Genomic DNA, 27,942 nt, shown 5'->3' on the forward strand with positions numbered 1-27,942 from the left:
TTTTGCTGTACATGAATTTTACCCTGATTGTCACTGGATGCTCTGAATTATGAGGTCATTAAGGAATGAAAGTAAGAATATTACTACATGTAAGCTAACACTGCTACACATTAAACTGACATTAGATCAGCAACCACACCAAATACCCCCCACACAAACCAGCAAGCTTTATCAAATGTGGTAGTTGAGCTGCTTTGGCAGTAGTAGCCTACAGATGGAGTAGCTGGTGTAAGTATATACTAGAGTTAGTATATAATAGACTTTTTGTCAAACGGTTTGTCATTGTGCGGTAGTGTTAGCTTGCTTGTAGCATGTATGTATTGTTTGTATTTCGAACGTTAAAAGCAAATTGAGAGAAACTTGTAACAATACATCTAACATGTAGTAAATGTATTAGATTTTTTAATTCAGGACGCAACAGCAGCGATTTTCAAAACACTATTTTTCCTCACAGAGACGTTTCATGTGGCCCGCCAGAAGGCTGCCCTAACTTCCCCCACTCCCTCACCCAATGAGAGAACATTTTTATATAATTTATTATGCTAGCAACCACCATGAACACCATAGCAACCACCTGGGAATGGCTTAAACTGCACAATCACTCAGTACTTTCTTCAGGAAATGCACTTTTCTAGTAAAAAATACTTTTCACAACATTAGCCATTGCTAACCACAACACATATGTAGGTATCATTAATGATCTAAGGACCAAATAGGGCAACGGTCATAAGGGTCAAGAGTCAACATTATGAAAGTATGTAGGCTCTAAATTTCTCCCAAATATACCGATGACATATAAAAACCTAAGCTAGCTAGTTCTTTTGTTTTTGTGGCACTCAGCCCACCGCAAACTTTACACTTTAGCCCCTGAAGACAGAAGGTTTGGGCTCCCCTGCCACAGAGAAAAACGAGTCCAACCCAGCGTTCCTAATATGGGAATGACAGCAACTACAGAATGACACACGACTTCAGAGGTCTGATGTTCATCCCCCTTAGCTTCCCTTAACTAAACCACAATGGCGGACTGGGAGTTCATCATAGGAGTGTTTTATAATTGTGTCATAAAAACATACATACACAAACGAAAAAAAATTGAGAGCATTCTTCCAAGTTATGTACATGAGCAGAAGTCTTAGGGCGCGTCCACGGTGGCTTTAGAGTTTGTTCTCCATTAGCTAGTCTGGAGCAAAGTCTTTCTGCGATAAACAGCAATTATTGTCCTCGTTCATCAGCATCACCTTTATCCAAACTTGTGTGAGAACGGGCCGTCCGCAAAGGTCAACAGATCAAGCCTGCTAGCCTGAACTTCCAAACCTCAGACACCATCGATCCGGTCAGCTCTGGGCTTCTTAATGTCCGAGAACGAGCCCACAACCAAAACTATCGCTGTGCAATTTAGTGAAGCTTATATAAGATATTTTTTCAAATCACATACACACGCATTCTCTGCAGATGAGAGACAGCAGGCCATTTGCACCGTGTTTTTGTCCTCTTTTTTTGTGCTCCGTGTGAAAGAGGCGAAAACATACTGGTTTTGTTCCTTATGAAGATGCACGATCGCTTCCTTTCACCCACACACATACTTAAACCACACACATTTACACACACATAAAAACTAAGGCGTAACAAAAAACACTCAAAACCTATAATGGATGATACAAATACTGCTTATTATCATGTGCAACACAAATACAACCGCAAACTAAACCGCACACACGCGCACACAAACTCCTGTGGAGCTGAACTCTTCCTATAGTGTGCCACAGGAGGAGAGAGTTTGTCAGAGAGAGAGAGAGAGAGAGAGAGAGAGAGAGAGAGAGAGAGAGAGAGAGAGAGAGAGTTGCCCAGCCACCTTGCCGCCAGCACACACATTAAACTGCAGAGAGGAGACGCGCACAAACATCCTGGGAGGGGTCAGCCGTCCACACGCTTTAAGGTGGACTTGGAGTTGATGGGAGCGAGGTCTCCTGGTCCTCAGCGTTTACCTGCTCGTGTCCATGGGATCCTCCTTAAAATTCTCACACTGCTCCATTACTTTGCTGCAACAGTAACGAGAAAAACAAAAAGAGATTTGCAAAGGCATTATGGTTGTAAATCTCTGACCTCACAACAATTCAATTTAATTCTAATGGAATAAAATGAAAATTTCTAACATAATATTCAAACATGATGATTAAAGAGAACATCAGTAATAAAAGGTATATACATAGGACCAGAGGTGTAACTAACGGATTACATTTACTCTCGTTACTGTACTCGAGTACAGTTTTCCCTGTAACGGTACTTTTTAGGGTAGAATTAAATTATACTACTTTCACTCTTACTTCAGTTAATTTTTAATGAAATACTTTTACTTCACTACTTAAATTTTTAATAATGTTACAGAGTAAAAATAAATTGTGAGTGTATCAGCTCATAAGCGTATCATGAAACAGACCATATCCAAACGGTCATCTGTATTCATTTTCACATGAACTAAAGAAAACGGCGTTATTATCAGCGACCAAACATGAAACCTGCTGAGATCCGCTTTCACAACTCGACTCCAGCCTGAGGGAGCACTAGCCGAGCTAGCTGATCCGAGCTAAACAGGTACCGTGTTTACAGTTTCCTACTTTCTTTTACAAGGATTTTGTTTTTTAAACTTGAAATCTGTTGCGTATATTTTATTACAAGTGTCTGTCAGCAACAGGTGTCGCCTACAGTTTACCCGTTTAAAATACAGCCCAGTTTAGCTGCTGTTGGAGATAAACTATGGACAGTGATTCTCTCTCTCTGTCTCTCTCTCTCTATCTCTCTCTCTATTTCTCTCTTCAGGTGTTTGATAAGCACCAAGGGAGGTGCTGGGTACCAAAGATGCTGCTTGCCCTTTTTAATGATTAGATATGAAAAAGACAACTAGACCTTTTTGATGGGTCAAATTTAATTAGGTCTAAAAAAGTGATAAATCTTTGGTTTGATGATCTGCAAAACAGGCGATGACACATCAAAAGAGAGGGAGGTGATTACCTCATCTCTGAAAAACAAACACGGAAGTCTGTACATTGTATTCGCATTTGGGTCCAGAGCCAAATGCCCAGGCTGAACGCACTTTGCCTGTAATAAAAATTGAAGCCTTTTTTTCTCCAACTGCACCCAGCGTCTGAGGTCTTCTTTGAAAACTTCAGATAGAATACTTGCTAGATGTAAGTGATATGTAAGTCTTATAGATAAAGTAATTTGTTTAACAAATAGTCTGGTGTGGGTGATTGGTGTCACTTTATGCCACAACAATTCTTTGGTAAATGATTAAAATCAAACTATGATTTAATTATACACACGTATAGGGATGTACTAGTATGAGCCAATGGTGATATCTGATATTTTTCATGTGTGCATTTGTCCATGTCGATATTTACATTTATAGAATGAAGTAACTGGTACTACACCTACCTGGACTAGTATTACAGAGAAACATAACATTTATTTCTGTCATGCAGTAAAATTAATAAAATGTAGATATTTTAGCGCAGTGCCTCAGCATCACCTAGTAATCTGATCTTCCAGAGTACAATAAATACATCATTAAATATTGGTTTGAAATATTGGCCAAGACTAAACACCTCTTCAAAGCAAAAAAAAAATTATTAAGCAATAATCTGCCAATACCAGTATAATTCTTATATAATTTTGCATCCCTATAAATGTGACTGGAGGAACTATTTACACAGTATAGGAACACAGACATTCTGTCTCAATAAAAATAATCACCTGAGCTGAGAATTTTATTTTGGGCAAAAATTTGCAAGTTTTATTTATTTTACCCAAAGTTCACCCCAGTTTAGTTGCAGTTAAGTCTCCCCATCACACAATTCTATCAAGCCAAGAGGGCGAGGGCTAGCATGCGACACGCCACCACATCTTTTCAAACTGCAGCTAACGCAACGTCACTGGACAACTCAACATACTTGGAGAACACTAACTGCCAATTCTGCCCTTCTTTAGCACATTGTTTATTGAATATTACTGTAACTGATCATAATCGATCCTGAAGCTGCTTCTCTGATGTTCCTGTTCCACACCTCATAGCAGAATTGGTGTAAACAGCGATGGAATGTGGCAGATTGTGGCATATAAATGTTGTAATGGTGATGAAATTATTACTACAGCACTAGCACTGTTGTCTGTGTTCAAGGTGATGGAGTTATCCACTACGCTTTCCAACGACACGTTCTGTAAGGCCACGTTCACATTACAAGCCACGTTGCTTAAATCCGATGTTTTGCTCAAATCCGATTTCTCTGACACTTATGGTTGACAGTTGTTTAGGTAAGTGATTCAAATTGGTCATTAACGTGAACAAACCAGCGTCCTGAAACGACCCTCATGCGCACATCCTACTCAGTAACGTCACGTGAATGAATCACGTGAATCATCAGCAAACAGACTAAAGAGCAGAACGAGCTTCACTGAGAAGATAATTAACTCTGATCAGCTCTCAGCTTCATTATTAGAGCGAGACGAAGGCAAAAAGGCGAGGTGCTGCTTTTCCACCGTTTACAGGCTTTAACTTCTGTTCGGCGCTGCTGCCATGGTAACACCGAATGATGGTGCAGTGGAAAAAAAACACATGAATTCCGGACTGAGCGTCACGTTAAGGTCGCATGGCCACGAATCGGATACGTATCTGATCTAGGACCACATGTGAAAGCGGCTCAGGTCGGATTTGAAAATATCTGATTTGTGTGTCCACACAGCCCGGAAAACATCAGATCTGAGACACATTAGGGCAAAAAGTCAGATTTGTGCCACTTTAACCTGGTAATGTGAACATAGCCTAAAATACAATATTTCTCAATGCAGCCAGGTGCACTACTTCACTGTCCATGTTTTCAGAAAATTAAACATCCAGGTTATTCCACCAAAAAAAAATATAAGGAACATCCGCTTTGTCACCGTTTGTCTACAGTCACAATGCAAACGCAGCATAACCTTCCAAAATGAATGCAGTTGAACTGCCTCTTTCAGACTGGAGAACAATGCATGACTACATTTTTATACCTCTTCTGTCCAACAGTGCTAACTCTAATACAGAGTCCAGGGGGCAAATACTGTTTTAAGGTGACTAAACAGTTAAAATGCTAAGATTCCCAACCAGACATCAGCAAAGCTTATGAATGCTAACTTAGCAATGCTATGTGTAAATGTGAAAGTATATGCAGGGTGTGAGTGTGTGCATGTGTACCGTGCCATGTCCTTGGTCTCCTCATGAGAAGACTCCAGCTCCATAACTTTCTCCAAGAGCGCGACGCCTCCCTCCTTTACTAATAATGGACAATACTTGCTGGCTACAGACACAAAGGACAAGATCAATAAAACCCTGCTCATAGCTCAAGCTTCAGCAAAGTCAAATCCATTGTAAAATTAACTTTCTGTGACTTTATTTCAAGTTTAGAGACAAGAAATATTGAGAAAGTCCTATAAGGTGTTGCAATGATTCCCATGACAAATGTCAAAAGAAGGGGCAAATGAGGACAAGACAGTTAGCTTTAGCCTGTTTTTTACACTGGGAGGCAACAAGTGACTTCCAATTACACAAAAACAATATGACTACTACTTTCATACTACTTTTATTCATGCATTTTTTAATAATTTTAGTTAGACCTTTTTTTCCAGATCAGTTCATTTGGGCTTTCACTTCATAGTGTCATAACTAATCTTTAAGTTGAGAAATTCTCAGCCTGGAAATTCATATCACACCATGCCCGCCAGTCACTTGAGACCAAAGTTGGAAATGTAGCTTTGTGCCACAGATTTACACAGGGAAAGGCTGACTTCCTGAGATTTATGTGGCTTGTTAGCAAGCTTTCTGCATGCTCTGATGAATCGAAACATGCATGAGATCCAACGATGGTAAATAATTTTGGTCAGTATTATGCAGGCCAATCTTTGTGTTACATCAAGGTGGTTTAAAATACTGCACATTGCAAAAGCAATATGTAACCATGCATTTACAATATGATATTTTGCCCAGACCACATAGCCCTACTTGCTAGTGTAAACAACTAGTATGTGTGAAACTCACGGTATACGGACACCAGGTTGTAGAGTGCCCAAGTGGCCCAGTGCTGGCTGACTGGAGATATGCTCTGAGGAAGAAGACGCAGAATGGGCTCAAATGACCTGAGAGAGAAAGACAGAAACAGTTTTGAGCATTTGTCACTACAATTATTGTGAACCCCATTTCCCATAAGGCGCTATATAGTACATTCAGTTCATTGCAATAAACTAAAAGCAACTTAATGACTTCATGATTCATGGTCTCCTATACTGCATTTAACATACATGTCAGAATAAGAGGACTTATACAGAGGAAATACAGGTAAGAGTAACTAAGACTAACCCAACTAATCCCAAATAAACAGTCTTAAATAGAAGAACTACATAAACTGTGGCTCCCTGCATTTGAAACACATGATCTGCAGGCAATGGACAATAAGGACAACAATTCCAGCCTGAAAATGTTTCTATAAACTGTAAAATCAATTATCTGCTACTACTTTAGAAAAAACTAACCGACTCAAATCTATCCTTCAATATTACCCTCATCCCATGAACCCAAGTCCAATTACTGTAATTATCATATTCAGCAGCCCATCTTAAATTTCTGCTCTGCCCCTTAAGTAATGTGAGGCATACCTGTAGTTGATGTTGCGACGGGAGCTAATGTCCCAGCTCTGGATGGCATCCCACATTTTGTCCATGACCCATTCTCTTTCAGGGTCCTCTATGGCCCACACCTCGGGCCCGTCAAACATGATATGGGACAGAACGCCACAGGCATTGTATGACACCTCGATACCGTCCGCCTTGCTGTCCAACAAGTTACTAACCATGGCAGAGATGGGGAATTTAGACAAAAGAGAATCTTTAGGACAAATAATATTAAATGAAAGGAAACAACAGAGTACTGACATTCTCACTTAAATAAAGTTCAACTTGTCATTACATCATAACAGTACAATAACAAGCTTTTCGCTGTTTTCACCGGTTCAACTTATATGGTACCCATAAAAATACTGCAAGACAGTACATTTCAAGTAGCAATGGTAACACTGCTAACAATGAGTGAGAGCTACGTGAATATTTTACTCCAATACTTTGTTGTTGTTTATTTTTCTCCCAATATCCAAAAAAATTGAACTGTCTAAAGTTTTATTATTTCTTTTGTTCCCTGTAGCGTTTCTAATCTCTCGTAGGAGTAAGATGGTTAAATGGTGCACAGAAAAAGCAGAGAAGTTTAAGAGCGTACCTGAAGTTTCAAGATGCTTAAATGGAATGGAAATGTACCTGAAAACGGAGATGAACTGGCTGGTGAGCAACTGAGGTCTGAGCGCTTTCACCTCCGCCACATTACCCAGCAACCCCAGCATGTTGCGATGCAGCTCCTGTTTATCTGGAAACTCCTGTGTAGTAATCACACAGAGCAGCCCATGAATTAGACAACCAGCTGAGACAAACAAGTTCGCATTCAAATATAATAACTGTCAGAACAAAATCTCGTTTCTGAATGTGAAATTGAAAATACCATCATCAAAACCTTGACGGTTCACATTTAACACAGGGTTTCCATTGCGCACCAACAGCTTGGATAATCTCCATAGAAAAGCACTGACCAATAGAATGGGACACTATGGAGCAGCTGCACATGAGCCTAAGGTCACAGTGCCCAAGCATTGGCTAGAGGAGTATAAAGCACTAGTCTGTGGAGCAGGGAAACTCTCTGCATTCTCTGGAGTGATGGTGCTCCATCCAATACCTTTGGGATGAGCTGGAGTGATCCAGAACTGACCATCCAACATCAGTACCTGACCTCACTAATGCTCTTGTCTTGCGGCAACATTCCACCATCTAGTGTAACTTTTGGACATATAGTGTATGACAATGGCCCAAATCTGATTTGTCTGCATCTGTGTCTCACCTGCAGGCACTCTAGGAACAGGTCCATGCCGCTGCAGTTGAGGAACATCTCGCAGTTATCTGGCGTCTCGTCTGTGATGTTCCACAGAGCGCTCCACGAAAACTCCATCACCTGATCACACTGAGAAGGCAAACAGAAAACGCATCATCAGTCAGGCCAGCCTGTAATAATAACAGATACAGAAAAACAACACCAGCATCTAAACTCAATAAAGAAAAGGTGAACTTTGAAACAGGCTTTATGACCTCAGGTTAGGAGACACTGGTGTGGGTTTAATTCATGCTAACCCATGAACCCAGCTTTGTAGCATAGCCTTAAAGCAATGGTTTCAAAAATTACTTAAGACATTTTACACAACTCCCTCTTAATCCAAATGTAGTTGATCAGCAAAGACATGTTTGGTGTCCGAAGTTCGCTTCGTTAGTTTTAGACTGGAGCTACGAGGCTAATGTAGCTAACAAGTAATAGTGCTTATACCTCACCTATTACCATAATGCAAATGGTTAATAAAAACTGAACCAAAGAATGTTGCATTTTATCTTGTTGTCTTTATCATTTTGTTGTAATTTTTGTTTAAAGATAACAGTATACAGTGTTAAAAACCACATAAACAAGCCTATTTGAGATTACTTAATAACTCAACATGGTTTAATCAAAGTACATTTAGGAAAGTCTGTCCACTCTATGGCCATCTTGGCAACGTCCCCTGGCAGTTATTTCCACTCATAGAAGACCAGACTCCTGTCTTTTTTGAATAGAGTGACCTATAAGCCCAACCCTAAAACTAAAAGCCACTTTAATGTGTAAAAACATATTTAAAATCACAGGTAAAACCTGACAAAAACAGTAGAAATGCTTTGCACATTTGGCTCCACAACGAGGGGGAGCTTTTCCCACTTGTAGCTTTACCAGCAAGCCGATTAGCTCATCCTTCTGAAGGGCGAGACTTTCATCGGAAACAGACGTTGTGCTGAGCGTTACCAGCTTTCCCATTCATTTTCCAAGTGAACTGTCTCCTTCTTTACAATGTCTGCGGTGTAGAGCATTTGATTAATGCAGACAGTTTGCACAATGCTAATTGATGGAGCATAAACTTTGATCGACTACACTTGGGTTAAAGGGGAGTAATGAGTAAATCTGGTTTAATAGACTTTCCTCAAACAGCGCTCAACACAGTTCAACACATATCAAACGCTGCAGAACTGGTATCACAACATTACCAGCACATGATGCTATCTGAGTGGCAACAAACAAACAAATCACTTCACTACAGTAAATGTCACTTACTTTAGCCAAGGCTGGAATGTTATGGCATTGCTAAAGTTACAGTGATAGCAATCGGTTTCTGGTAACACTCACCATTCTGTCTTGTAGCTTCTTCTGTATTAAATTCAGCATGGTCTATAGAATAATATGAGAAGGAAAAGGAAGGAAAAATTGATTTCAAAAAACAGAACATTAAGCAGGAGAAATGACAGTGTGTTTCTTTTAAGGCTGAAACATGTCATCTACAGCAGAATGACAGCAATTACACTATTGTTGTTCGACAAAAGGAAGAAGCTCAGCTGCCAGACTGGGCATTGTTAGGCAGCAAAATTACAAATCTGTCTTGAAGGATCAATAAAGTGTAGCCCAGCACACTGTTAACTAGCAGGTCTAGTTCTGTTAGCAAAAAACAGATTATCACTTTGGTTTATAACACCTTCAACGTGATACAGAGTTACAGGGATGAATATCACAGTCTGGTACAAGAGCTCCCCTTAGATGGTGGTAGAGCCGTTTCACATTTCAGCACAACAGTGTGATGAGTTTCTAGGGCCGCCTGCCGCTTCATCAAACTTGTTTGCACTCATGACGTTGTGCGCTTCGAGATGAACATTTTTCACGTAGAATGGTTCAGTAAATAAAGCAGCTCAGTGCATAAAGACATGGGGCAAAATTAGTCTCTCCCTTTGTAACAATTTGATGGAGGGGTAACAACAGAGAAAAAAGTCTGTTTAAGTATTGCTTATTACACATTTACCTTAACAAATCCCATCTTTCCAACTGCCTCTTTGTGGTCGTTGTCGACCTGGCAGACGAGGGCATTGCAAAGATGCACAGCGATGCGCTGGATGGACTCATCTTGCCGGGCTGGCTCCAGAATCTTCAGCAGCAGCAGATTAACCCGATGGTACTGAAACTCCAGCTCCTCGGGAATACTGAAGTTACACAGAGTGAGACAGCAATTCCTTTGGACCTAGAGCGAGGAAGGTAATATAAGAAAACAAGCTTGAGGCTCACTGGAAGCATTTCTTGTGTTAAATGGCCTCAGAGAATACTGAATTTTTCTTGTTTTTAAAAAAAAAGAAAAAAAGACAGAGACAGCTGAAGGTATGTTTGTATAAGTCTGATGCCTCCGCTGTGTGTGTTGCTCACCGTGACCTCCTGGTACTGTTCCATGCCATTGAGCACGACCTCTATGACCTGCCGGCGCAGCCGTACGCTCTGATCGTTACGGTACTCTGTGTTGGTCAGGTAGAAAAGAGCAGCGCTGCCCGTCACTTGGATACTCTTATCATACTTATGACATTTCAACGCTGCTATTACCAACTGAAAGAGTGAGGGGTGGGGGGAGAGAGAGAAAGAAAAGAGTAAGACGTTTATACATAGTAAAATGATGAGTGTGCATTTAACCTACCAATTTAAAATGATATTGTATGTTTATTTTGTACCTGTGTAAAAGTGACACAGCCAATGAAATACAGCAAAAAATAGTTGGGGGACTTATAGGTGTTTTCTTTGTCCCATAACATTGATACATGTTATTTACGATATGAAACCATTAAAACATTTACAGTGTTTTAAAACATTTACTGGGTATTGTGGGCAAACCCCTTAGATCTTCAGCCATGCTAAAGTAGCTAGTGCTGCAGGCTGTAAATATTAACTTATTATTAGCTACCAGCACCAAAACAGCTGAAGCTGAAGAACTTTCTGTTAAGCCCATCAATCAGAGCAGCTGGTGGCAGTGTTGACTCCAGGCCTGTGTCTGTATACCTGTAGTGCTCGGAGTAGCTGGTTGCAGTGTTGTATCCTAGCAATGTCGAACAGCTGGTTGATGGCTCTGTGTGCCAGTTCAGGACGGTACTCTGTGTAAGCTTCTATAGCATTCAGCACTTGGTCTTCATTCTTAGAGCCTGTTACCTGCACACAAGCCAACACACAACACTGTATGCCAAACCAATACACAAACACTGTAAAGCTATATGCATAAACACCGTCCAACAAACCCCCATAAGCATAAACACAGTCCAACAAACCCCCATAAGCATAAACACCGTCCAAAAAACCCCGATAAGCATAAACACCGTCCAAAAAACCCCCATAAGCATAAACTCTGTTGTCGGAAGAAAACCGTCTATCTCCAAAATGGTAACTTTACAGGAGAAGGAAAAAACCTACTTTACTTTTAATGTAAGTGGAACCAGACTTTTATAAGTCATTTTAGACCATTTCTTTTGGTCCATTCACCATGAAATTTACAATGTATAGGGCAACAGGCGAAACTGAAAAACGAATATATGGAGATACAAGGTTTTCTTCTGACAGCAGCGATAAACACAGTCCAACAAACCCCCATACGCATTAACACAGTCCAACAAACCCCCAAACGCATTAACACAGTCCAACAAACCCCCATACGCATAAACACAGTCCAACAAACCCCCAAACGCATAAACACAGTCCAACAAACCCCCAAACGCATTAACACAGTCCAGCAAACCCCCAAACGCATTAACACAGTCCAGCAAACCCCCAAACGCATTAACACAGTCCAACAAACCCCCAAACGCATTAACACAGTCCAGCAAACCCCCAAACGCATTAACACAGTCCAGCAAACCCCCAAACGCATTAACACAGTCCAGCAAACCCCCAAACGCATTAACACAGTCCAGCAAACCCCCAAACGCATTAACACAGTCCAACAAACCCCCAAACGCATAAACACAGTCCAACAAACCCCCAAACGCATAAACACAGTCCAACAAACCCCCAAACGCATAAACACAGTCCAACAAACCCCCAAACGCATAAACACAGTCCAACAAACCCCCAAACGCATTAACACAGTCCAACAAACCCCCAAACGCATTAACACAGTCCAACAAACCCCCAAACGCATAAACACAGTCCAACAAACCCCCATACGCATAAACACAGTCCAACAAACGCCCATACGCATTAACACAGTCCAACAAACCCCCATACGCATAAACACAGTCCAACAAACCCCCATACGCATTAACACAGTCCAACAAACCCCCATACGCATTAACACAGTCCAACAAACCCCCATACGCATTAACACAGTCCAACAAACCCCCATACGCATAAACACAGTCCAACAAACCCCCATACGCATTAACACAGTCCAACAAACCCCCATACGCATTAACACAGTCCAACAAACCCCCATACGCATAAACACAGTCCAACAAACCCCCATACGCATTAACACAGTCCAACAAACCCCCATACGCATAAACACAGTCCAACAAACCCCCATACGCATTAACACAGTCCAACAAACCCCCATACGCATAAACACAGTCCAACAAACGCCCATACGCATTAACACAGTCCAACAAACGCCCATACGCATAAACACAGTCCAACAAACCCCCATACGCATTAACACAGTCCAACAAACCCCCATACGCATAAACACAGTCCAACAAACCCCCATACGCATTAACACAGTCCAACAAACCCCCATACGCATAAACACAGTCCAACAAACCCCCATACGCATTAACACAGTCCAACAAACCCCCATACGCATAAACACAGTCCAACAAACGCCCATACGCATAAACACAGTCCAACAAACGCCCATACGCATAAACACAGTCCAACAAACCCCCATACGCATTAACACAGTCCAACAAACCCCCATACGCATAAACACAGTCCAACAAACCCCCATACGCATTAACACAGTCCAACAAACCCCCATACGCATTAACACAGTCCAACAAACCCCCATACGCATTAACACAGTCCAACAAACCCCCATACGCATTAACACAGTCCAACAAACCCCCAAACGCATTAACACAGTCCAGCAAACCCCCATACGCATAAACACAGTCCAACAAACCCCCAAACGCATTAACACAGTCCAGCAAACCCCCATACGCATAAACACAGTCCAACAAACCCCCATACGCATTAACACAGTCCAGCAAACCCCCATACGCATAAACACAGTCCAACAAACCCCCATACGCATAAACACAGTCCAACAAACCCCCATACGCATTAACACAGTCCAGCAAACCCCCATACGCATAAACACAGTCCAGCAAACGCCCATACGCATAAACACAGTCCAACAAACCCCCAAACGCATTAACACAGTCCAGCAAACCCCCATACGCATAAACACAGTCCAACAAACCCCCATACGCATAAACACAGTCCAGCAAACCCCCATACGCATAAACACAGTCCAACAAACCCCCATACGCATAAACACAGTCCAACAAACCCCCATACGCATTAACACAGTCCAGCAAACCCCCATACGCATAAACACAGTCCAGCAAACGCCCATACGCATAAACACAGTCCAACAAACCCCCATACGCATTAACACAGTCCAACAAACCCCCATACGCATAAACACAGTCCAACAAACGCCCATACGCATAAACACAGTCCAACAAACCCCCATACGCATTAACACAGTCCAGCAAACCCCCATACGCATAAACACAGTCCAACAAACCTCCATACGCATTAACACAGTCCAACAAACCCCCATACGCATAAACACAGTCCAACAAACCCCCATACGCATTAACACAGTCCAAGAAACACCCATATATATATATTAACACAGTCCAACAAACCCCCAAACGCATTAACACAGTCCAACAAAACCTCAAACACATAAATGCAGTCCAACAAACATCCATACACACAAACATCACCTAAAAAACCCATACACATAAACAGCATCCAACAAACACCCATATGCACAAATACCACGTAAAACTCATACAAATAAACACTGTCCAACGAAACGAAACACAAACACCACCCAACAAACCCTATACATAAACAGTGCTGTACCTTGTAGGCAGGGATGTGTGTGACATTACAGAGTGTGGTGTTGTACAAGCCCAAAAACTGTAGAGGCCTTTTCAGCTCCTGGAGGGGATAGATACTACTCTTACACGGCTCAATGCTGTGTGAGAGAGAGGGAGGGAGGGAGGGAGAGAGAGGGAGGGAGGGAGGGAGGGAGAGAGAGGGAGGGAGGGAGGGAGAGAGAGAGAGAGAGAGAGAGAGAGAGAGAGAGAGAGAGAGAGAGAGAGAGAGAGAGAGAAACAGAGATAATCTGTCAGAACTCTGTCAGGCATCACACCCGCTGTGCTTTCCACTACTGTTGTCTAGATCCATAAATCCAAGTGTAATTGGAATTTTGAGTTTGAGGATTACTGCAACTCTTTCCTCTTGTTCACACAGGATTGTGAACTGTGTTTATCTGTTTGTCTGCATTCTTTTCCTCCTCTTCTTATTCTACTCTTTTTTTACTCATTATTTTAAATGTAGTATCATTTCAGCCTTCAGTATTTTTTTATTTAATATTATTTGTCAATTTCACAAATAGAGCAATGAGACTTTCTTTTTTTTTGTCAAAATGAATTAACACATTAATTTGTATGTATTAATTCTTACACTACTCTTGCATACAAAAATATGATTGGGGTGTGGGGACTCCAAGTAAGCTTCCAAATGTTCAGAAATTGCCCTGGCTGAATACAAATCTTCTTAAAAAAAAAAATGTAAAAAGAAAAGAAAAACAGCGTCCTACACAGGTTATGCTTAAGCCCCCCGTAACACCAGCAAATGGTCTCAGTAAGGTCTCCCTAATTGGTCCCTATAATGTCTTACAGCTCAAGACCTTTAAGTGCCACTTCAGCAGACCTACAACTCATGAGTTTCAAAATCATTCACTCCCCAGTCTGTACTGTGCATATCTGGAAACTGAGCTGCAAAAACAGCACATTTAGAATGAACTGTTTTTGTCACATCACAAAAAGCACCATATTTATATATATCCATCTATTCAACCTAAATGTAGCTCCACCCATTCTCATTTCAGTTATAAAGTGTGCGTCAGCTCTTTTTAAATGAGGCACAATACAGGGGAGCCAATCAGAGCCTGTTTAATTCTAAGTGAAAGAGAGTTTGGAAAATGGTCATGTAAATACAAATGACAACATAAGCCTTCACAATCATCAAAATGGAGCTCGGAAAAAGTGAAATACAAGAAAATGTAGGATATTTAACATAAAAGCTAGACGTTTTCTCCTCCTCCAAAAAATGCAATTATTATTACTTAATCCATTATACCTGGGGGGTCCCATGGCCTCCTCAAACTGAGGCATGGTGCAGTTGTCCAGCATGATGTGTCCTGAGATGTCCAGTGAGACCAGGTTCCCCAGGCCCCGCACGATGCTCGTCAAGATCTTCTTTGTCATTTTGAACTTGGAATTGCGCTGGTTCTCCCGAGAGATATCCAAGTGCCTGAAAATCAGAAGGCAGAAAACACCTCTGATAAGTTATTAAACAATAACTAATATGATGTAATTATCTATTTACTCTAGATTTTTGGGATTTAATAACAATTTCTCAAACATGACACATTCTGAAAAATTATTTTTAGTCATAATTCTGCTCTGTTCATCATTGTGGACACATCTAAACTTTCAAAACTTTTTTACAATTTTCTGCTTATTCACTGTACGATTATTTGATATTAAAATTAGTTGAAAGTCGCACAAGATTATTATATTAGAATGATTGTATATACATATCTAAAATCAAATTGATTTTATGTTACTGAAATCAGTGGTTTCAAACTGTCTCAGCCTCACCTTAACCTGCTCATCTGCACAACAGTGCTGATAAGGTCCTCTGAAAGGTCAACATTGTAGAGCACCAGAGAAGCCAGCCTGTCCCTCCACTGTGCCAGGAAGGCCGGCCGGGCCAGATGAACTCCAGACAAGTCCAGAGAGGTGAGGGCTGGGAGGGGCTTCAGCAGAGCCTCAACGTCCACCTCTGCTGGCAAATTTCCCAGATTCAACAGCCGCAGTCTGTTAAAGCCCTGGAAGCAGAGGAGCACATCTCTGAGCTCACTATGATTCACTATGAATTCATACCCAGCGCATTACATCTCAAATTTCATCACGATTCAGTTCAGTTACCAGTTACTGTGGTACAATTCAGAATTAAACAAAACACAACACACACAAATGTGACTGGAGCAACAATTTCCACATTAATGCAATATAAACAATAAACAATACACCAAGCTTGTTTTTTTTAAAGTTTTATGGTCAAAAACTTGAACGTTATTTTATCATTCATTATTATAACTGACTACTAAAACAAAAGTACCTTGTAATTTGCAACAAAATGTAATATAATAAAATACACCAATGTTAAATAAATAACTTGCTGCATTAATACAGGACCCAGCTGATGCATGCAGGAGTATCCAAAAGCTTCGTCAAGTAAAATTTCTTGTTGATTTTCTGAGTGAAAATAAGTTAAATCTTCTACAAAGTAAATAGGCATTTTCTGCAAACAATACAGCACAATTTCTATTTATTTGATTTAATCATAGTGGCAAAAGATTAAAATATAAAAATGTGCTGTACCTTTCGCACAAACCAAATTTTATGTTTATTTCCCCCAAATATGTTAAATTCAGCAAAGAAACAGCAACTGTGCCTTAAAAGGTACTGAAGTGCGTTCTGTGTAGATGATGTGTTCACTTATTTATTACAACTATACACCGATCAGGCACAACATTAAGACCACCTCCTTGTTTCTACACTCATTGTCCATTTTATCAGCTCCACTTACTATATAGGTGCACTTTGTAGTTCTACAGTTACAGACTGTAGTCCATCTGTTTCTCTGCATACTTTGTTAGCCACCTTTTACCCTGTTCTTCAGTGGTCAGGACGCCGATGGACCCTCACAGAGCAGGTACTATTTGGGTGGTGGATCATTCTCAGCACTGCGGTAACACTGACGTGGTGGTGGTGTGTTAGTGTGTGTTGCGCTGGTCTGAGTGGATCAGATACAGCAGTGCTGCTGGAGTTTTTAAGCACTGTGTCCACTCACTGTCCACTCGATTAGACACTCCTACCTTGTCAGCTGCCTTGTAGATGTAAAGTCAGAGACGATAGCTCATCTGCTGCTGCACAGTTTGTGTTGGTCATCCTCTAGTCCTTCATCAGTGGTCACAGGACGCTGCCCACAGGACGCTGTTGGCTGAATATTTTTGGTTGGTGGACTATTCTCAGTCCAGCAGTGACACTGAGGTGTTTAAAAACTTCAGCAGCACTGCTGTGTCTGATCCACTCGTACCAGCACAACACACACTAACACACCACCACCACATCAGTGTTACTGCAGTGCTGAGAATGATCCATCACCCAAATAGTACCTGCTCTGTGAGGGTCCATGGGGGTCCTGACCACTGAAGAACAGGGTAAAAGGGGGCTAACAAAGTATGCAGAGAAACAGATGGACTACAGTCTGTAACTGTAGAACTACAAAGTGCACCTATATAGTAAGTGGAGCTGATAAAATGGACAATGAGTGTAGAAACAAGGAGGTGGTCATTATGTTATGCCTGATCGGTGTATATTGCCGCTGTTCAAAGAAAACCAGGTATCTCCATTTCGCTGATTATCATTTTTCTACATCATTTTAACAAAAAAGCTGTCCTTTACATTGTGTGAAAACTTTATGAAGAATGGACCAATAGAAATGCTCTAAAATCACTTTTAATAAAATCTCTTTACATTAACTTACAATGAAAGGTAAGAGTGTTTTTGCCCTCTCCTGTAAAGTCACTATTTTGGAGACACTCGTTTTTCTTCGGACAGCGACGACATGTAAATGAAGTATTTTACAACAACCTCAAAACAATCTAATATAAAATACATTACAAAATAGGTTGCAACATTTAAAAAAACAAAAAGCAGATGAATTGCCACCTTCAGATTGATGCTTGATGTATGTTTATATCTCTACCTGGAACGTAAAGTCAGAGTCCACAGCGTGCCTCGGCAGGCGCTCTTCCTCATCCTCATCGTCATCCTCACTGCAGGCCAGTGGAGCTCTTGTCTTGTGGAAGAAGATGTTTGCGCAGCCAAAGAGGTTGAGGGACACCAGGGTGTGTTTGAAGCTGCAGAGCGTCCGGAGGCTGCGGGCACTCAGGTGATTACAGGACGTCAGGTTTAGCTCAATCAGGTCCTGGAAACATGGAGGTTAGAAACTAAGGTCAGAATGAACCTTCTGAAGTCCCTTAGAACTACTGTTCTGTTATAAACTTAAGCAACAGAACGCGAGAGGGAGTGCGTTATTTGGTCATAGATCATCACAGCCGTGATGTTATTCGCGATAACACACAACCTCAAGTGTTCTATTGCTTTTATACAACAGTTAAATAAATAAAGTAAGAAATTAATAAATTGGCCCGCGAACGTGTCATTTAATATGTTTTATTGTCAGCAGTTCATTCCGCCAAATTATAGTTCCTTAATAAGCAGCTTGTTGCTACATCAGAGTAACGAACTCCGCTCACACACTGCACAGCCGGCAGCTCATTCCCCAGCTTCTTACACTAAATTCCAAAACTGTCGTTTTGTTTTTTATTTTGGTGGTTTTATGGCTCAGTCTGATTTGGTCAGACTCTGAAGATCAGACTACACATTTGGCAAATGGTATTCGGCTCATTTCTGGCTGATTCCAGGTTGTTCAGGTTTTCTTCTGTCTCAGCTGCCGACTGAAAAGCTGCTCAGTGGTGATGACAGTTTGGGAATTTAGTGTCGTCACATCTTCAGAGTCTGACCAAATCGGCTGTCGGTCAAATGTGATCTTAAAAGTGTCCATTTTCTGTTTCTGTGCAAAGTAGGAAGTAAAAACGTTCAAATGGTTTGAGCGTCTCCTACAGCTGTCAAAGTCATTGCTCAGCGGAGTGATACAGTGTTCATGAAAAAGCCGTGATGTTATGGCGAAATATCAGCACGGTTAGAACGCGTCTCAACCGATCAGCTTGCATGGCTGGAAGTAACTGTTGTATAATTCTGATTTACATTATATAGCTGTTAATTAGACAATTACTTGCATACATCCAAGTATCACTCCAACTCATCACAAAGGTACTGGATGGAGCTCCATCACTCCAGAAGACACTGCTCCACAGCTCCACAGCTCAATGCTTGGTGGCTTTTTACCCCTCTAGCCAACCCTTGGCACTAGAGCGTCCTAATTTTATTGGTCAATGCTTTTCAAAAGATATTATACAAGCTATATGTGCACTACTGAACGCTTGTGTTAGCAATGGGTGCATCTTAAAGTAGATAAATCCACCAACTAGAAGGACTGTCCAGATACTTTTGGACATAAAGTCTCTCTGAACAAGCATTTTATTAGCACTAAGCAGGTGAGAACTGAAGCACAGCAAAAAGGAGCAGGATGAGGCATCACTTGATCCAACAAACAAATAGTTTTGTTTAAAATAATGCAGGCCAAGCCTTATAGGGAAAATCCACATTTCAAAATCTAGACATAGTTTATCATTAAGATGTAAACAAAGTCATTCAGAGTCATCTGATGTGGAATGTGGTTTTCTAGATAAAGCTCAAAACTGTTCACAGAACTGTTCTCAGAAGACGTGTGTAGGTTCACTGGTGGTTAAATGAAATGGCTATGTTTGCTTGGTAGACATCACAACCAGTTTATGAGCTGTTCATTCAACTCATAAAAGAAATACTCAGTTGTTTATCACTTTAGGAATAACAGATAAAACAGTAAACAGATGGTTCTCCACTGTTATCTGAACCACACCCAAAACCACCAGTCAGTCTGAAATCTTTCACTTTCTTTTGTCACGCCTGCTGTTTTCACCTGTTACCTTTTATAATTAACTGTATAATATTAGAAACAACATGATAACAACAACATTTCTTTAACTTCATCAGCCACCAAGTTCTTACAAACACAGAACAGCGCACTATAATATTAAACTTAAAAAAAAGAAGGAAAGTTAACAGGATTCATTTAGTTCTCCACTTCATGGCCTGTAATGGATGGGAGGGGTGGGCGATATGGCGATATGTTAACATTATCATGATAAATTATATCACAGTAAGGTTTTCTGAGTATATCATGGGTGTTATCAGTAAAGTATACTGGATGCACAATATCGATGCAGAGCGTTTATGCAATGCTGGGCTACAGTGCTAAAATCTCTGCTCATTTTACTGCACTTATAGTACCCACAGAAATAAAAAGTAAACGTTAATGAAACGTTAGATGAAATAAATGTTTATGTATCGGCATCCAAGATGTGCACACAACAAATATCAAATATCGGCATTGGCCACAATTCCCATATTGGTGCATTCTTATAAAGAAAACTGAACAACTGCATGTCTCGTTAAAAAGACGTTTAGGACAGGACTGCGAGTGTCATAGCTGTCTGATGTTTCACCCTGTTGTCAGGAAAGCATGAGCTTATATCCCGATGATGCTGGGATAACTGGTCATTGCTTAAATAACCTTGCTTAATTGGATGTAGCGAAGTGCAATATCTGAAATGTTAACCTTAAAAGCCCCCACACTCATATGGTGTTTTCCACCAGGCAGTGCAGTGCGGTTACAAATCCATGACCAAGCGTTTCATTGCCATTTCCACTGCCAAGTGAGCCGTACCATAACTGAGTACCCAAGCTGAATTTGGTTACCCTTCTCGCTGGGGTGCAGAGCTGGACATGCAGAGCTGGAATGCATGACTGGAGCTAGTAATGGGATAAATTACATCAAAATACGTCACAATACACTTTGTTGTGTATATCGTTAGCATGTGTAGCACACTGACCAATGCAAGTTTCAGTATAATTTATATTAGTCCTACTTCACTGGATTTTCTGTATGTGAAACGTTAAACAAAAATTATGGCTCCACTAGTTTGTTTTCATCTGATGAACTGTGTTGTAGTTAGGGCTGGGCGATATGGCCAAAAATGTTATCACGATAAAAACAAATTCATATCAGTCGATATCGATACATATCAGTCGATATCGATAAATGTCAAATCATTATTTCTTGCAAGTTTGAAGGCTGATTTTTGCTCCTGGGTGATTAATTGCTGTTTTAAACTATCCTTTATGGTCGGAACACGACAAACACTCAGCAAACAGTGGAACATTTTTCCAGCTGTTTTTGCCAGCTGGAAAAGCACGGCCGCAGTTTTTGTAATATTCATAATTTAAGAAAGAAAACAGATTATTTTAGCTGTCTAGTGGCGAGTGTTAGGCTACCTGGTTACAAGTGCTAAACTGTTTAGTTTCTCAACAATGTTAGCTTAGTACGAACAGCAAACATTAGCTGGCTCGGTAGGTCAGTGATGGATCACGCCGCCTTACTGCCATCACTCCTACCACATCCATGTCAGAGCACATCACAGTATTCAGACACTGCTAGCAGATGTCCAGGTTTCTCTATTCTATCATAGTAGTTTAAAAAGTGGAAGAACCGTGATATATCTGACGCTCGCTGTGTAAAAGCATTAACCGCAGTGTGACTCTCTCACCAGACAGAGTCCTCCTTTTAGGTACGTTTAAACTGAAATCGGTGCTTTTTTGTCTTGTTTGATCACAGTTACATCAGTTTGCCGTGCTGTGTGAGTGTCATGTCAAAAAACTCAGAAGTGCGCCCTCTTGTGGCGACAGCAGAGTAGTGACGCTTTCCTTGCAGTAGAAAACGCAAAATGTAGAAATATGAGAATTCTCTATTATATCGAACATTTATCGAACATTTCTTATATTTCTATCGAGGACAGTTATATCGCTATAATTATCGTTATTGTTTTATCACCCAGCCCTACTTCTAGTATTGTGATATTATACGTTCGGTCAAACGCAGTTGTCACAGAATCATCAAGTGTTGTCACCGGAGTAAGAAAAAAAAAGAACATTAGATAAAAAACTGAATCGCACATAAAACCTAATGAAGTAAAGGTAAATCAGAACTTAAAGCTCCTCCATTGTTGCTACAGTTGCTTGTGTTTACTGTTAAATGGTGAGAACTCCTGTGAACACATAAGCTAAAAAGAACTCTACTTTCACTGTTCTGTTATGCGATGGGAAATGGATACTTGGGCAGGGTGCAGATAGTTCAGGATTCAGATCTGTAGCCTCACTGCGCTGTACTGTACTGCCCAGAGATAAAACGGTAGAAATTTTTGATAGCCTTTCTTAAAGGTGCCACTGAAGTTTTGCTGGTGCATTGTGACTATTCCAACTTACCAAAACCCACGACTATTAAACATGTATGACAAATTGTGAAAAATGTCTTCAAGTTAGAGGTGGGCAATATGCAGATATTTGCATGTTATAGTGATAAATATGGTTATCATGATGGATAATGTGCTTTTCTGAAAATATCGTGGACATCATTAGTACTTACAGAGCATCAACCAGCTGCATGTCTCATTAAAAAGAGAGTATAACTAAGCCTGGATTTAGTGCAGTGCAGTATGTGAAACACTGAATAAACACCATTGTGCTCCAAGTTTTAAAGGGAGAAATAATCACGGACATTAAATCTGGAGAGTGTGGAATGTCAAGACTTTATCTCCTCTAAAACAGATAAGAGGATGATCAGACTGTGTCTGTACACAGTTTCACATTTACATCCTCACACAAACACACAGCTAACTAAACTACAGTACACTGTCTATTGATTCTTTATGTAAATTGGCCCAAACTTCCCCTCAGAGATCAGTAAAGCCTATCTATTTATAAAGGACACAAAATATATTGGCTGCAAAATTATTATTTGCAGATAACTCAATTATTATTATCAGCTCAATGCTGAATTTCTGGCTGAGTTAAAGTAAGATTCCACTGTTTTATGTGAAACGCCCCATTCTAGGAAAACTTACTGAGTCACCATTGCTCACAGTGGTGGTGACGGCAACCAGACATCTGCAGCACTTAATGGATCTGAAAAGCTATCTCACAGACAGTTATTGCATAAAATGGTTATGAACTTGCTGTCAGACGCCTGTTTCATTGTTTGATGATAGTTTGGAAATCAAGTTTTGAGCTGAAACATATTTTTAAAAATCTCTTCATGGTGGAGAGATACATACACAGCACTGTAAGGTACAACAGAACCCAAAGAAAACTTATTTTTTCCTGATTTACCGCCACGTTATCATTATTAAGATTACACATCAAAACTCAGAAGACATGGTTAGGTTCACTGGTGGTTTAGACAGTGTCTGCAAAACAGAAATCACAAGCTATGGTTCCTATCACCACCACTGTAAAGAAATCGGAGTCAGTACGTTTCTTTAAAAAGAAGGATTTGGCACCAAAACACTCTGAATGACTTTGTTTACATCTCAACGATTGAATCATGCAGATATTTTAAAAAATCGATGCAATTCCCTTTCAGCTTAGCGTCTGATTTTTAGCTTGTGTATGCAGTGAAGCATATGTAGTAACGTGTGGTTACTTCTTTTCCTTTTTTCCCCAGACCCCACAGCAGCCTCTGCTCACCCCTGTAATTTTCTTGTATTGGCCACCAGTGGCTATAATTTTCTGACATTAATGGTGGCAGAAAACAGAGTAATTACATCGACTTTCATGACCAACTATGAGGCTGTTCAGATTCAGCGGGTAAAGTAGCCCATTTCAGATACAAAAAATGATGAAAGGATTTCTCATGGCCTAGATAACAGTAAGTGTGTTTACATACAGTCAACAACCCTTTCATAATCGGATTTCTGCAGTTATCTGATTAATCAAATGGTCATATAAACAGCATACTCCACTTTCTTATATAGGAGTAAGGTCCAGAAATCTGATTTAAAATCTGATAGAGAAAGCTGGATTTTAGCTCAGTAATCAGATTTCTCAGTGCACGTAAACTCTTACTCTGATTTCTTCCGCATTTCTCAGTCTGTGCATGCACGAAAATAGACCGCAGTACCGGGAATAAGCGACCAGCATCACCACAAGACGCAGCAAAACCCTTTTGGAGCGACGCTGAAACCAACTACATGCTAGACGAAATGAAGGATTTAAATATTCTTCATCTTCTAGATGATGTATGTTCATATTTTCAGGTAAAGCGGCGCAATGTTTTAATAAAAAAAAAGCTGCCGGCTTGAAGTTTGAGTTTTATGTTGCATTTACGTCTCGTCTTCTCCTGTAAGTTTATTAGCTGGTCGCAAGGCAGAAATCTGATTACGGTCTGACTCATGTAGACCTGGAGTTTCCTCATTATCTGATTACTCAAGTGCATGTAAACACATTGATCGGATTTATGCCAAAAATCTGGTTTTCTGCAGTTTTCAGATTATTAAGTGCATGTAAATGCACTCACTGATGACATGGAGTTACCTAGATATGTGATTATGTTTTTTACATTTTAGTTTAGCTGTGTTTTTATGTTTAATTTAGCTGACTTGCTAAACGTGAAATTCATGCTCCTTCACAAACTCAAATATTTAATTCAATTAAAATCAAACAAAACACGTAATATGACTGGCATTGTTCCAAGAGTGTATCAGTGGAAGTGTGAACATGAAAGAAAGAAACAAACTGAAAGCAAAAGTAAGATATTTGAAGTACAACTATTACTGCATTTTTCTTCTCTCACACTGAAATGTCTCATATGATCAATTCAGCTATTGTTACATTTATGGTGTCTTACTGTTTTAATTATTAACCAACACTGTGCAGAGCAGACGATTTCAGCCTGATGAAAAGCAAAGTGTTGCGGCATACTGTGTTTTTGCTCTATAATATACTGTCTACAAAATGTGTGCTTTTCAGTCAAATTAATAATAAGATATATAACATAACTTAAACAGCTTCAGTTCAGTTCTGCTCACAGCAGAGGCAAACTGCCTGTACATAAAGAGGCTGCAATACAGCAGAGAACTTCCTGAAAGCCAGTTACAGGGTTTGACTGGTGTCTGCAAAAAAACCACACTGTGATTATTCTGCTTCACACTGCAATTCCAGTATGCCTTGCATCATCAAGTATCTTCACTCATGAAAATACATCATCGTTTCTGGACCAAATTTTTGCATCTCAATTATTTTTCCTTTCTACATTTGAAAACACCAGCTGCCCTTCACATTACAGTAACACCTTGCTAAATTAGCTTACAAAAGTTAAAAACATTTTTTACTTCTCTTGAAAAGTTACTCTTTTAGAGATCCCAGCAACAACATTAAAGACGCACTGGATAACCCCCGGAGTGACATGGTTAGTGATTGGCCTGTTTATTATTATTATTATTATTTATTTTTTAGGTCATGGTGGGTCATGTTTCAACAGTCACTCACAGGAGAGACAGGGTTGGTCAGAGGGCTCATTTGCATGTGGAAGGATTCTGTTATAACAGTAGTGCAAAGGCTTGTCATGATAAAAATTAATAAACAATTACGCTTCTTTAAAAAAAAAAAAAATCATTAAATCAAGAAATCCCAAACTTCACCATAATTATTTTAGTATGATTTGCTATTTTTTCAAAAACCCAACAAATTCCAGCAAAGGCCCTGAAAGCATGTCATTAACAGCTATTCTCTCAGCGAGTGTTTGTTCACTCCCCTTACCTGTTTCCCGATTGCCTCCAAGTCTTTATCCCGGACAAAGTCTCCCTTGAGCTGAAGACGGGTCAGCCTAGTGCTGCGGGGGTCGAAGAAAAGCTGGAAGAAGCCATCCTGCGGCTCAAAGTTGCTGTCTGTGTGAACCAGCTCCATGTACCTGCACAAGACAAACCAACATTTTGTCCATTTTTTAATGTGAATTACAACAATATACAAGGACACTGTGATCTAATCTACATCTTAGACATAGATGGCTTCAATATGGAAATGAGCTCTATAACCCATTACAGGCCTGTTCACACTCAGAACTGCCATCTGTTTTGAGTGATCTAATCATAAGTGGACAGTGATACTTGTAGCCATTTAGAGTCGGCATTTCAATGCATCTTGGATTCGCCTCGAGTGACCATTTGTGAACAGATTTTACTAAGTCAGTCTCTCTCAACAGGACAGGAGACAAAGAAAGAAGAAAGAAGCTTCGCAACTCTATTCGTTGCTGCTGTGACAACACAGTTGTCACAGGTGTCCATGACTACCTTCTAAGGTGGTTTGCATGATTGGTTTGCACTGAGATCTCCAGGATGTTCACTGGTTAATGCCAGAGGTCTCAGTGAACATCCTGACCAATCAAAGCTCCAAATGAGTGGCTCTTTGGGTTTGATGAATGAAGGGATTAATGCAATCCAACAAAAGTAAATTATTTTGGGAAAACGTGCAGACCAGAGGCTTTTGTTATGTTATTGATATTCACCACAGCAGTTTTCTCCCTAATTTAATCGCTGCCAATTTCACCTGCAAGCTAGGTATACCCTACTTACACAATGCTACCAAGCTGCGAGGATGAAGGCCAGCGCATGCTTCCTCTGGGAAATCAAGAAGTGTGAATTCAATGGACAGCTCAGCGCACTTGGAGAAGAACACCAACAGCCCATTCTGTTATGTCACGTAAAAGACCCTCATGTTGGCTAGCCAGGGCTGATGATTTTGCAGCTGCGCCACTCAGGAGCCCGCAAATGTGTTTTTAATATACTGTAAGGCATACCGCAGTCAGTACTAGTATCTCATGCGGCCCTAACAAAGCTCATTCCTCAGCATGCACATCTCCGAGCGCTTATATTTGACACAAAGCGAGACGTGTACATACACATTAACCAGCTTATCGCAGATCTCGCTGGGCAGGAACACATCTGGACGCAGGTAGAGCCTGTTCCGGACCCCTGCGTAGCACATGGTTCTTCTGAGGTTCTTCAGACAGAACACTGTGCACAGAGCCATCAGGCTGTCCGGGTTGTCCCCTGCTTTCCCTGCCATGGCGGTGCACCCTTCACTCTTTTGGGCCAAACACCAGGGCAACCGGGGCGAGGAGGGCACGGCGGGCTCAGGCTGCGGGCATCAGGAGGAGAGGAGAGACCAGCCTGTGGATAAAGGAAAAGAAATGAGTTAGATACAGTATCTGACAGCAATTCTGAAGGGGAGGAAAACACAACAATAATGAAAATGACAACTGCTGCTATTTAACCTGTCATAAAAATAAACATACATATATCATACACTAGTAATATGCAATAAGCAGTAACTTTCCCAGCCCTGTGAAACGATTTCACTACCTCTCCATCACACACTTTGCCATTTTCCACTTACGAACACAAAAATAATCAGTCGAAATTGGCTAATGTGAATTCTGTCACGGTGAAGCTACTGTTAGCAAAATTAGCTCTTTCCCCAACGTCGCATTTGACCGTCTTATGGTGAAGCAGCATGAATATTAATAAAATGTGATAAAGCTCACTGAGCTGTACAGCTTTAAACTAACTTATTGCCCACAGTCTGATGTCCTCAGTGCTGGTGTTCAATCCAGAAGCGCTGCGAGGTCGGTAGCATCAGCAGCGGAGAGCTAAGTGGCTAAAAGGCTGCTGAAGCTTCAACCTTTGACGTTCAGCAGCGAGAGCTGAGCTAAGGCTAACGCTAAAGCTAAAGCTAAAGCTAACGCTAAGGCTAAAGAAAGTCGAGCTGAATCTCAAACTCAAACTCTTCTCCAGCAGCTCTGACAGCGACAGCGGCGCACAGTTTACCGGGACAGAACGACGGACGGCTGTTTCCACCGCGCTTCACTTTCCTGGAGAGCAGTTCCCGGAGGCGCCGCTTCTGTCTTTCTGGTTGTTACTATTATATTTTTATTTTTTTTATTATTATTATTATTATTATTCTGCCTGATGTCAACAAACCTCCTCCACTTCCAGTTCACCTGGGTATTAAATAAGAGCTTCCGGC

The 27,942-nt window shown here is 40.7% G+C and overlaps 1 protein-coding gene across 2 annotated transcripts; it reads right to left on the bottom strand.

The window, feature by feature from the left end:
• Nucleotides 1–1,500: 1,500 nt before the first annotated feature.
• Nucleotides 1,501–27,921, bottom strand: zer1 (zyg-11 related, cell cycle regulator). Of its 2 annotated transcripts, none has more exons than XM_036588003.1 (17): nucleotides 27,744–27,921; nucleotides 26,816–27,086; nucleotides 25,678–25,828; nucleotides 18,068–18,289; nucleotides 15,892–16,121; nucleotides 15,368–15,541; nucleotides 14,084–14,198; nucleotides 11,000–11,146; nucleotides 10,379–10,552; nucleotides 9,984–10,199; nucleotides 9,320–9,361; nucleotides 7,961–8,080; nucleotides 7,330–7,445; nucleotides 6,679–6,867; nucleotides 6,065–6,162; nucleotides 5,225–5,327; nucleotides 1,501–2,039 (listed from the first exon to the last, which is right to left on the bottom strand). In XM_036588003.1, the coding sequence occupies exons 2-17, from the start codon at nucleotides 26,980–26,982 to the stop codon at nucleotides 1,982–1,984; spliced, it is 2,322 nt and encodes a 773-aa protein (XP_036443896.1). In that variant the 5' UTR covers nucleotides 26,983–27,086; nucleotides 27,744–27,921; the 3' UTR covers nucleotides 1,501–1,981. The 2 variants fall into 2 exon arrangements, with proteins under 2 accessions (XP_036443896.1, XP_036443897.1); XM_036588004.1 differs by lacking the exon at nucleotides 27,744–27,921 and adding an exon at nucleotides 27,485–27,684.
• Between the last annotated feature and the right edge of the window lie 21 nt (nucleotides 27,922–27,942).

Source organism: Colossoma macropomum, unplaced genomic scaffold (genome assembly GCF_904425465.1).
Source record: "Colossoma macropomum unplaced genomic scaffold, Colossoma_macropomum, whole genome shotgun sequence".
Lineage (NCBI taxonomy): Eukaryota > Metazoa > Chordata > Actinopteri > Characiformes > Serrasalmidae > Colossoma > Colossoma macropomum.

Excerpts from the sequence above, each read along its gene's own strand:
- zer1 (XM_036588003.1), bottom strand. The coding sequence starts at position 26,982 with ATGGCAGGGAAAGCAGGGGACAACCCGGACAGCCTGATGGCTCTGTGC. Across the intron at positions 25,829-26,815 it reads TGCGATAAGCTGGTTAATGT|GTACATGGAGCTGGTTCACA; the intron begins GTATGTACACGT and ends TGTCTTGTGCAG. Across the intron at positions 10,553-10,999 it reads AGCTACTCCGAGCACTACAG|TTGGTAATAGCAGCGTTGAA; the intron begins GTATACAGACAC and ends TCACTCTTTCAG.